This window comes from Hyposmocoma kahamanoa, unplaced genomic scaffold (assembly GCF_003589595.1).
Source record: "Hyposmocoma kahamanoa isolate Upper Pololo Valley unplaced genomic scaffold, ASM358959v1 90387, whole genome shotgun sequence".
In the NCBI taxonomy this organism is placed as follows: domain Eukaryota; kingdom Metazoa; phylum Arthropoda; class Insecta; order Lepidoptera; family Cosmopterigidae; genus Hyposmocoma; species Hyposmocoma kahamanoa.
In genome coordinates this window covers 3,336-14,850 of record NW_020654621.1, presented here as the reverse complement: position 1 = coordinate 14,850, position 11,515 = coordinate 3,336, and the positions used below count along the sequence as shown (strand labels likewise).

At 34.7% G+C, this 11,515-nt stretch overlaps 1 protein-coding gene across 1 annotated transcript; it reads left to right on the top strand.

Moving 5' to 3' along the window:
- Positions 1–920: 920 nt before the first annotated feature.
- On the top strand, positions 921–3,742 carry LOC113236246 (the record flags this gene model as incomplete). The annotated part of the gene is made up of 3 exons (XM_026472252.1): positions 921–1,041; positions 2,420–2,539; positions 3,313–3,742. Coding segments are annotated over 3 exons (328 nt in total), but the record flags the coding sequence as incomplete, so codon positions are not given.
- Between the last annotated feature and the right edge of the window lie 7,773 nt (positions 3,743–11,515).

Sequence of the window (11,515 nt, the reverse complement as noted above, 5' to 3'; positions counted from 1 at the left end):
GGGAAGATGGTTTCTCCGTACCCCCAGTTTGGGATCCAGTATTTCCTCTAATGAAAAATCCCAAACAGACATAAGACTGCAGTACTAATTAATATGTTTTAGTTTATTCTAATTTCTATTAATAATTAATAATAAATTAAACCTAATAAAAATTCATTCAATAAAATAATTTGTAAAACTTAATGTAGCGTAAATTGGAATGTTTTCTTTGTAAAATTAAAAATAAGGTATTTAATTAATAACTATTGTAACTATTGGAAAAAAATAGGGTGGTTTGCATTAATATTAGACATAACTGGTTGAAGACTGTACCACCTCAGTCAACCGTGACCATGGGACCTGTAAAGGGCCCGAAACGTCGGTTTGTTTGAAAAAACAAATATACGCGATTTAAATCCGGAAAAATAGTTTTTCCTATGTAATCAAAACGGTTTCGTTGAATTTCTAAAGTAATCACTCAATAAATCGAATAAATAACACTTTCACGCATATTTCGAAGATTTTCACTTGGTATCTCTTTTTCCAACAATATTCACTTGAGTAACATCATAAAATCGTATAAAATTTCGGAAATTTTAAATTTTCTTTTATGGGTTATGTAATGAAAACCGCTAGTATGAATTAGGATTAGACTGAATTAAGCAATTAGATTCATTCATTTAATTAATCGATTTGTAGTTGGCAGTAAAATTGGCCATCACTAAACCGTCTGTGGTCGGGTCAGTGACTTGATTGTTTACTTTTTGTTTAATATGGATTGAAACGAAGTATACGAAGGAGGCTGCGTCACAGCTGGTCGTTAACAATTATTATACGAAAAATTATTATGCGAATTTATAATTCTTTTTTTGCCACAAAACCTCTGCCGAAAGGAATAACCAAATGGTTTTTATGTTTAAAAACTACTCTACAATTTTCAGATCGACTGCACCCCGTAACGCAATACTAGATTTAAGGCCGAAGCCATTGTTATCAGACCGTTTGCCGACGCCGTTTGCCTTCGTCTTTGCAGCTTCCTTCTACACCTTTCGGTTTTTAAGGGTAAGTGACAGTTCTTATTTAACAATATTTTAGATTTTAGCTCGTGCAGGTTATCTTGATATAAGTTAACAAGTCCCGTGTGCCTGTAATTTTACCGTCACTCTTCCAACCGGAACGCAGTAATGCTCACTTTACATTACTGCTTAGCGGCAGAAATATGTAACACTAAAATAATTAGTGTATAATAATAACGCACACACTCATGTATGTACAACGTCGGTGGTATAGTGGGAAAGGACTCCCCCTAATCGGCACGTAGTCGAGGACCCGTACGCACGTTCCAATTAGGAAGCGGCTCAGGGTGCAACAACTACGTGTTACGTTCTAAAGCGGAGTTCCAAATAGGAAGCAGCGCTAGAAGCGTAGCACAGTGCAGTAGGTTCAACGGTAACGATCTAAAGCGGAGTTCCAAACAAGGAAGCAGAGCTAGATGCGTCGTAAGTTGGATTACCTTCATGTTTGCATCGCCGTCAGTAGTCATTCCGCGAGGGAAAATCTTAGCACCGCGATGCAGAATTTGCTATTTCGACGCCAATGCCATCTAGCGATGCGTGACGGAACTAATATGAGTTGTTGCCTGTTTTGTGATTTTGTTACATTAGTAGTTATAAATTAATGGGTACTTAACTAAAAATAATAATGAAACAACTTCCAGCAAGTCTTCTGTTTCATTGTAAGTTTTTACTCTTAAGCCACAATTTGATGGTCCGTTTACATTCTATTTTATTCAAGGCGAAATAATGCAAGTTAGAATTTAATTTAAAGTAAAGGAATGTACCAAGAAAGCAAAAGAATCTATGCGAGTGTACTGTGCTGCGTTGTGCACGAGATGAAAAGGTATCGAGTCGCCTGTGGTTGGTTAAAGTAACGGAATCAAATGGGGTAATTGAGCGCTTTTTCAAAATTATTTGTTCGATAAACAGTTGCCGAATCGCGAGGACATCGCACTCCTTTAGGCGTTTACTTTAGCACAAGTTCATTTGAATTGTCAATTTTTTGTAAGTTAATACATACGTACACTGTATTTAAAACTAAGTTTTTGAAATATACAAAGAGGAGACGTTTTTAATTTTAATTCAACATAGATAATCAAATCCGGTTATACTTGTTAAAATGTATGGGAATATAAATTGGTCTCATTACTAGTAGGCCAATTGTCAAAATAAGAATAAAGAAGGCAATAACGCAATTGGCAATTCAGTCATTTTTGGCAAAATTTTATCTTCCACAATCTATCGATAAAACTATCGACAATTACTACATAACTGTTTAAAATTTTATGAAAACTGGCAACCCTACAATTGTCATTTTACTCCGTTAAAAAGACAGACTAAATAGTTTCCTAAATAAATAAATGATAATGGTGCTCCCGTGGCAGTGGCTGGTGGGGTCCGGCACGCACACCGACTGGCTGGAGGACAAGTACCGGCTGCGGGACGGGCTGGCCACCCTCACGAGTCTAGTGGACTCGGGCACCATCGGACCCGTCCTGGACAAGGTAGGGATTGTCGACCCTTTCCATGTTCATGTTTAGTTAATATAGAATTGTAGTACTCAGTGGGAGAACTATAGCTTCTCAATTGAAAGGACGACTGTTCCATTCTTTCATTAACACAACTCACCGCTCATGGAAGAATGGCATAAGTGGACTTACGTAAAAAATTTTTATTGCTTCATTAGATCCTCTTCAGTTCTTGTAACTCTATCAACTAATATTGTCGATATAATTAATGGAGCAATAAACATTTTTGACGTAGTTCCATTTATGCCATTCCTCCAAGAGGGGTGCGCACAAGATATCTGACCAAATCCAAATGTGGAGAAAAGGTATTAAACAAACCTAATCTTTACCTTGTGCGGCGTAAAATTCTTTTTAACCAACTGAAAAAATTGAAGAAAATGTTTCACCTCTAAGAGGATAGACATTGATTACCATACGGTGTGAAAAGACGATTCTTAAAAACTTTCATGATATAAAAAAAACAAATTTACCATGAAATTTTATAAGAAAACCGCTGTATTCAATAATTACTCCTACATATACTAATGATTTTTTTTTTATATCAACTGAACTAAATAGAACACGTATAGTACACCACTCTTAACATTTGTTACTTACTAACGTTTACTTACTAACGTTTACTTACTAACGTTTACTTACTAACGTTTATTTAATAACGTTTACTTACTAACGTTTACCTTACTAACTTACTTACTAACGTTTGATACTTAGTAGTAAGTATTGAATTTAATTGAAAATTATTTTCACAGGTATATCTACCACAAGAATTCGAAAATGCCCTCGCGCACGCCTGCAGCGACGACGCCATTGGTACCACAGTCATTAGGTTTCCCTAACATACGCCTCAACTAGGCCTGCAAAGTCCTAAATCTAGGTTTAATAACTTAGTACTCTCTAGTGCCCTAGAAATATAGGCAATATGGCCTAACTTTTTTAATAACACCAGGGTATGCAGTTTTTTTTAATTGCCTAAACCATAACTGGAAGTTGTAAAAATTAAAAATAAATTTAAGAATATACGTTTCTGAACCTTTTCTATGTCAATTTGGGACATTGTTATACCAGGCTTGGCTTTAGGGTTTTAAATTATTGAAGGAAAATTTTAAGCTAAGATCTAGTAGTATAATACAGACTTCTTCCTAAAACTACAGGTTTAGATGAAATTTCAGGCACATGGGACTTGTCAACTTATGTCAAAGGGTAACGAGCGCGGTGGCAGTGCCCCTCAAGTATTTGCGATTTTAAAGCTCTGAGTGGCACTGCAACTGCTATAGGCAGACGTTTCGCTTACCACCAGGCGCATTACTTATTCTTCCTTTACTTGGAATCATAAAAAAATCTAGTAAAAGAAAAATTCACTAAGACTTACTTATACAGCAGTATGGTTTTAAACCTTTGCCTTTTAACGGAAAGAATTAAAAAAAACCATAAACACTGCAAATCAATTTATTAACTAATTTTAAAGCAAGAAACTAATTTTAATTAAAATAATTGATTAAATCATATTTAAAAAACTCTCTTAACCATTATAGTATATTTTTATAAAATTCTTTTTGCCATATAAAACTGTATGTTCCTACACTCTTATTGTATTTAGCAGTTAAGTAAATTAACTGCGAGATGAAGTAACGATCTTAAAATTTTACATGATAACTAACTAAAATCTGTTTCAATCCATTTTGAACAAAAAGTAAACAAAACTGTCTTATTACAATTGTAAATGAATCACTCAATAAATCGACACAAGTAACAATTTCACGTATTTTTCGAAAACTTCGACTTGATATCACTTTTTCCAACAATATTCATTTGAAAAGCATCGTAAAACCGTATTTGAAAAATGGTAGTCCAAAAGTAAGGTTATTTTTCAACTATACAACTATGATTTGTCTATGGTGCTTAGCGTTGTACGAAAAAAACATTCGGTTCATTCAATTAAAGGTTGTGTAATCGATTTGTAAATTGAATATTTCAATCGCAATTGAACGAGTATCTAAGTGTAAGGATTTGAAGGAGGATTTAAAATTAAGATTTCGAAAATTTTAAATATGCTTTTATAGGTTATGTAACGAAAACTGCTAGTATGAATTAATTGAATTAAATAATCAATTTGTAGTTGGCATTACAATTGGCCATCACTAAACCGTCTATGGTCGGATCCGTGACTAGTTTGTTTACTTTTTGTTTAAATGGATTGAAACGAAGTATAGAATAGTATATACTTTATGATAATAACTGGTGAAGCTGAAATAAGAAAAAAACATAAACCGTCGATGGATCGTGGACAGTTGCGGGATAGGTGAGCTCGCAAAGTAAAACGAAGGGAAGCCGTGCTACCACCAACCTTAATATCCAGAATGCCGATAGGCTCGTACTGCATCACATCGTTACATGCGACCGACTACCAATAACGCCACCATGAAAAAACTTGCGTACACAGCTCAATGAATAAATAAATAAATATTAGAAAACATGACATACGTTGCTCTGATCCCAAAGTAAGTAGCTAAAGCACTTGTGTTATGGTAATCGGAATCAACGACGGTACCACAAACACCCAGACCCGAGACAATATAGAAAAGTTAGTTTCTACATTTACCCGGCCGGGGATCGAACCCGGGACCTCAGAGATGGCGACACCAAAAAACCGGTGTGCCAAGCCACTCGACCACGGAGGCCGTCAAAATTAAATGATACGGAATTTTTGAAGCACTGGCTGTTGATGCGGCTTTGGCGTTGCACGAATTGGGATGGGAAAGGAAGAGGAGATGCGAGCTCAGGCATAAACTATCTGGCGTTACTAATAACATTAATAAAGTGTCAGACGGCCACACGGGCTACCTGGCTTCGAACTAGGAAATTTCCTAGGAGTACCAGAGAAGCGGCTCTGGCGCGGCGTATAGTAATGACAAATTGAAAAAAATACAAGCTTACTTACATTTTTATTAATATGGATATACGCAAAGTAACGCCTAAATAGCGCCGGTAAATAAGGAATTATTAACGAAGATGTATTAGAAACCCGAAGCCGAACGCTGAGGGCTTTAATAACTCTAATTTTGATACATGCAATGTATTTTATCACATTTGCTACTATATTTACTATTGGTCACTAGTAACTGTGTATAAAACTAGTGACTCGGCTCATATCATAGGTAAGTTAGTAATTTCCCTATATCGTCCCAAAAAACAAAATATATAATACCAAAGTCCAATTTGTACATAGTGTAAATAAATGAAGGAGATATGTAAAATAAACGTGTAATAGGTGCTCATTGTTAGAGTCGTTTTTAAATTAGCGATGTTAAATGCCGAAATATTTCTAAAATTAAGCATGTTCCAACGCCGAGTACAGGTCACATAATGGAAATGGTTTTTTTTTTCAAAGTTACCATAAAATATTTTAAAGTTTAAGAGAGCCTTAAACTTTAAATAATACCAGGAAAACTTGTAATAAAAATAATAATTATAAATAAATAAATATTAGACAACATCACAGAAGAGGTCGCTCAGGGAAGTACTGCTACCTTACATATTTCTGCCGCCAAGCAGTAGTGTCAACATTACTATGTTCCGGTTTTGAAGGGTAAGGGTGCTGTTGAAATTACTGTGCCTACATGGGGAATTGACAACTTATGTCTCAGGGTGACGGGCGCAGATCTTCACGATTTAAGCTCTCAGTGGCACTGCAATTGTTATGGACAGACGTGTGGCTTACTGTCTTGTTCATCCCGTTACTTAATATTATAAAAAAAAACATACGGTGCTCTGTTCCCAAGTAGTAGGTTCAGGATATTTACTTTGCAGCGGATTGAAAGGATTTTCGAGTTTACGCTAATATTAATTACACCTTAAAATCGCTAGTGTATGTCGGCACTTAGATAAATTATCAATTGTTAATCAAACACCCGAATATATTTAACAAAATGTGGAAATATTTACTAACCGTCCAATTAGTACCACAATGTTGTATAGGAATTGTTGTATACACGTTATTGGTCAATTTTGTTTTGCAAATCTCAAGCTAAAACTATAGACAATCATTCCGAGGACTGCTAATGATACAAGACAGCGTATACGGGTATTTAGTACCTAGTTTATACACCAGATGTCGCGATGAGTACCAAATAGCTATTTTTGTAACTAATTTATTTTACATTGACTGCATTTTATCAAAGGTACTCTAATTTCTAATGATAACCAACAAATCAACTAGATGGCGCTTATTGTACAGATTTTATAGATAGCGCCAGCTATTCAAATTAAAATCAAAATAATCCTTATTTCATAGATAAGCATTATTACACTTGAAATCGTCACGTTGGTTAAACTCTACCGCTCATTCGTTAGGCAGATTCTATATACAATATTTTTTTGTTTTGTTTTCAAACATCGGAGATCGAGACTAGGTAGTCTGTAGGTAGATGTTTGAAAAGCTCATGGAGGTCCATGAGCTAAACGGGTTACTACCACAGATTTTTGTCATCCAAGTACGCAGAAGTTGTATAATAACCTTTAGTATAACCGATCAACCGGAATCTTGTTATAGAACATTGACTTACAATTATATGGACGACGGATCTAATACAAAAACCACGAAAAAAATGCCCCAAGTCAACCTATTTAAACGTAGTGACATGGAAAGGAATATGAAAAAGCTAAAACGTTGAATTTAAATTGTAATGTCATCGCGGTACTGTCTAATTTTGCTTGCTTCGCTGTCAGTCGAACAAACGAAGACTAAAGCGTGAATGACGCTCTGTATACGATTTTAACGCCCTATAAGTTCGGACACTTTTTAGCGCGGACCCGACGTCCATATAATTGTAAGTCAATGATATAGAAGCGTATACATTACTTAAAGGAATCTATGACTATGTAAAGACGACTATCAAGAACAGCTACTTTATTTTCATTCCTCGTATTAATGTTATGTCTGTCACAATTTTTTTTTTCACTTCTTAACATAAATTACATTTTCATAAATGTACTGACGCTAGTGTAAGAATGTTTCCTTAAACTTGTCTCTCGAAGATGCTCTGGGGTCCAGATTATAAATTGCCCTAACCGGCGGCATTAAGGCAAAACAAAATGCCCTATGTATTAGACTGTGAAAGTAGCAGAAATAAACCAATCATGCGGTTTCGACGTCTGAAAGGTTCCGTATTCGTGACCTTTTGTTTTGTTTAGGATTATCGCCATCTATCCATATTAGGAAGCGTTAATTTATAAATTAGTTTCTAACGCACAATGCCATCTATTGACACGCGTATTTGTCAAAGTTCTGATAATAATTTTAACTCGTAATCAATGGTAATCTATCAAAAACAAAAATGACCTTTATCAGTTACGATCTGTTGTATAGAGGTTAGCAGTCCTTTTAAGTCCAATTGGTACATAGCGTTGTCCGCGCGGCGCGTGTAAAATGTTACCTAACTTAACTACAACCGAGATGTCCAAGGCCTTACATATACTCGATGCCTTACATCATCGAGTACATACTCAGAAATAGAGACGAAATAAGGGCCATTCATCCCAGGCAACTAATCAGGCAAATGGGCCTTATGTCACTTTTAAATATCAACTCTCGTTTCCCCTGAGATCACAAACTAGAAAACTGACATAGTACAGCGCCAGCAACTGACCAGTGTACGTCTCCGTATATTCCAAAATTATTCTGTATTTATTGTAATAAAGATAATATCTCTAACTATCGGGGGCTGTTCCCTTCGATGGTGTGGGAAAAATATCTAATTACAAAACAAACGGAATCACATTTCTTCGGTAATTAAATTCGATGACACTCGTCAATTGTTTCGAATTTGGGCTGGCCAATCGGAGCGCAGTTGTCATCGCAATGATTTGGCAGAATAATTTTCAAACAAATTAAATGACATTTCTTCTCTATTTCTCGTTATATACTCGATGCCTTACATCAGGCTTAAGTAACCGACGAAGTTTGAAGTAAGTTTTCTCCAAAACCATACAAAATTGGCAACTGCAGTTTTTTTCATCCTGGCTGCGCTTGGATAGTAAAACGGAAATTTCAATCTAAATATCTCTTTGGCAAGATTTTGTGTCGCTGAAAAACCAAGTAACTAAAATTGTAGATTAATTTACGTCTCGAAGTTTGTGCAACAAAATTGACAGAATAGATACGCACTACAAACTTAATTAAATTATAGTTAAATGATGTACACACGCCGACACACCAAGCTACACATTGACGTATCTTGTTCCGGTGCAATAGAGGCGATTTTCGAACAAAAATGTGTAGTCTGATGTGCCGTTGTCCGTACGTTATTTTGTGATGATGAATTGTATTCTGGGGCCTCAGAAACGTGAAAATTTGTACACTAATTTAAAAAGATTATATGTAAAGATAATTTTTATTAATTATAATAACTTCTAGGAATTGAACTTTAATTCAAAGTCAAGTTATTATCATTGATCTACCAACAAATGGACGTCGGTCCGCGCTTAAAAAAATCTGAATCAAAAGAGCATTGACTTACAAATAAATGGACGACGGGTCTAATACAAAAACCACGAAAAAAATGTCCCAAGTCAACCTATTTAAACGTAGTGACATGTAAAGGAATATGAAAAAGCTAAAACGTTAGAATTAAATTATAATGTCATCGCAGTACTGTCTAATTTTGCTTGCTTCGCTGTCAGAACAAACGAAGACTAAAGCGTGAATGACGCTCTGTATACGATTTTAACGCCCTATAAGTTCGGACACTTTTTAGCGCGGACCCGACGTCCATATAATTGTAAGTCAATTCAAAATAGAAGCAATCGTGCCTGAGTTTTCGTTTGGCCGACCAACAACGCGCTTGTCAGTCATGGCTTACTATGCAATGAAAACTTGTGAAAATTACTCAAAGTATTAAAACTGGATAGTGTATAATATTCTCAGTATTCAAATCTATTTTGTTATCATAGATTATTATTTAAGTGTTATTTTGTTCGGTAGTATAGTATTTAATTTACATTTGAATCAATTGTAAATATAAATAACATAAGCAATAATAACTGTCTTTTTCCTACACATTGGTTATTGTATTAAACCCGACGTCCATTTGTTGGTTAATGCTTATTAACTATGATTTTGACTTAGGATATTTTTTACTTTGTTGACAGTTCTAGCACAAAGCATAGAGAGGGGCGTAGTAGTACGAATACGCAATGGATTAGAAATGTCATTTAATTGAAAAATAATATTGATTTTATGAACTTTACTGTTATTTTAATAGGGACTTGAATTTTTAAACTCCATAGGTAGAGTTTGAGTTATAGCCTTTGTGGCTTAGACGTGGACTTATTTGGCGTGTTTATTTTATTATAAATGTTTATATTATTTTTTATTATATTATATATATAAATATAAATAAAATAAGTTTACTTATTTTTGGCCGGTTGGAGACAATAATGCTTTAAAATAGTAAAACAACAGGTAATAAAATAGTAAAATTTTCTAAATACACCATTGACTTATAAATAAATGGACGACGGGTCTAATACAAAAACCACGAAAAAAATGGTCCAAGTCAACCTATTTAAACGTAGTGACATGTAAAGGAGTATGAAAAAGCTAAAACGTTGAATTTAAATTGTAATGTCATCGCAGCTACTGTCTAATTTTGCTTGCTTCGCTGTCAGTCGAACAAACGAAGACTAAAGCGTGAATGACGCTCTGTATACGATTTTAACGCCCTATAAGTTCGGACACTTTTTAGCGCGGACCGGACGTCCATATAATTGTAAGTCCATGAAATACACGTTAAACTTTTTACCTTTCCACGATCGAATTTATTGTTTCTGAGGTCCTATAAATTACTTGGTTCCAAATTGTAATAGGCGAAATGAAAAGAGAACTCGCGTCACAATTTGAATTTATGATGTTTTAACTACTGCCTTAAAATTGTACAGTAAATGTCGTTATGTAGCCCAATCATAAGTAGGTACAATTATAAATAATATACGTTGTTGTTTTTTTACCAAGTTGTTTTATTTGTAAACTCATACTACTGAACGTCATAAATGGACCTTTTCGAGGGGAGAGTGAATAGGCATTATTTAGGTATGCATGCTCCATCGTCGACCTCATCGTCACTTTCCATCAGGTGAGATGGAGGTCAAATGCGCACTTACATTTCATAAAAAAAACTTCCTTAGCTGTCAAATTGGGCCTCATAAATTGCGTAAAACGACTTTTCAATTCTTCATTTTAAAAAAAACTACAACAAATTTAACTTTCTTAACCGACTTCAAAAAGGAGGAGGTTCTCAATTCGACTTTCTTTTTTGTATGTTACGCGATAACTCCGCTATTTGTGAACCGATTTTCATGATTCTTTTTTTGTTGGAAAGAGGGTACTTCCATAGTGGTCCCATTTTGAAGAAAATCATCCACCTCTGAGGGTGGCTGTTTACGCATGAAGATTCATTTTTATAAATAGCGCCTACATGTTACTAAGGAGCAATTATTTTAATGGTTGATTTTGCTATTTCTCCAATCCAAGGCGTTTTTCTCTCCATATACTTTGAGTAGTGAGAACCGATTTTTATTATCTCCAGTGTCAAGTCCTGTATAGTGGCGAATTTAAGGATATTTCAATAAAACTTACCAAGTAGACGTAATTCCACGTACTTTTGAGGTCGGTTTTTTTAGTACTCTGTACTGAAATTATTTTTAATTGTCTACTTTGGATCACAGATAAATAATGGACAATTAATAGAACTAAAGCAGTTTAATTAAAAAAAACATTTTTCAAATATTTTAATTCTTTATTTTTGAACCACAGTTAACATATCCACAACTTAACAGCAGATAAAGCTACGGAGTAACATTAAGTACAAACAAAATAACAAGTCAATAATACCATCAACTATAATACCGACACATCGCCAGAATACGTTTAATTTTAATGTTCAGAGGAAAATCCAA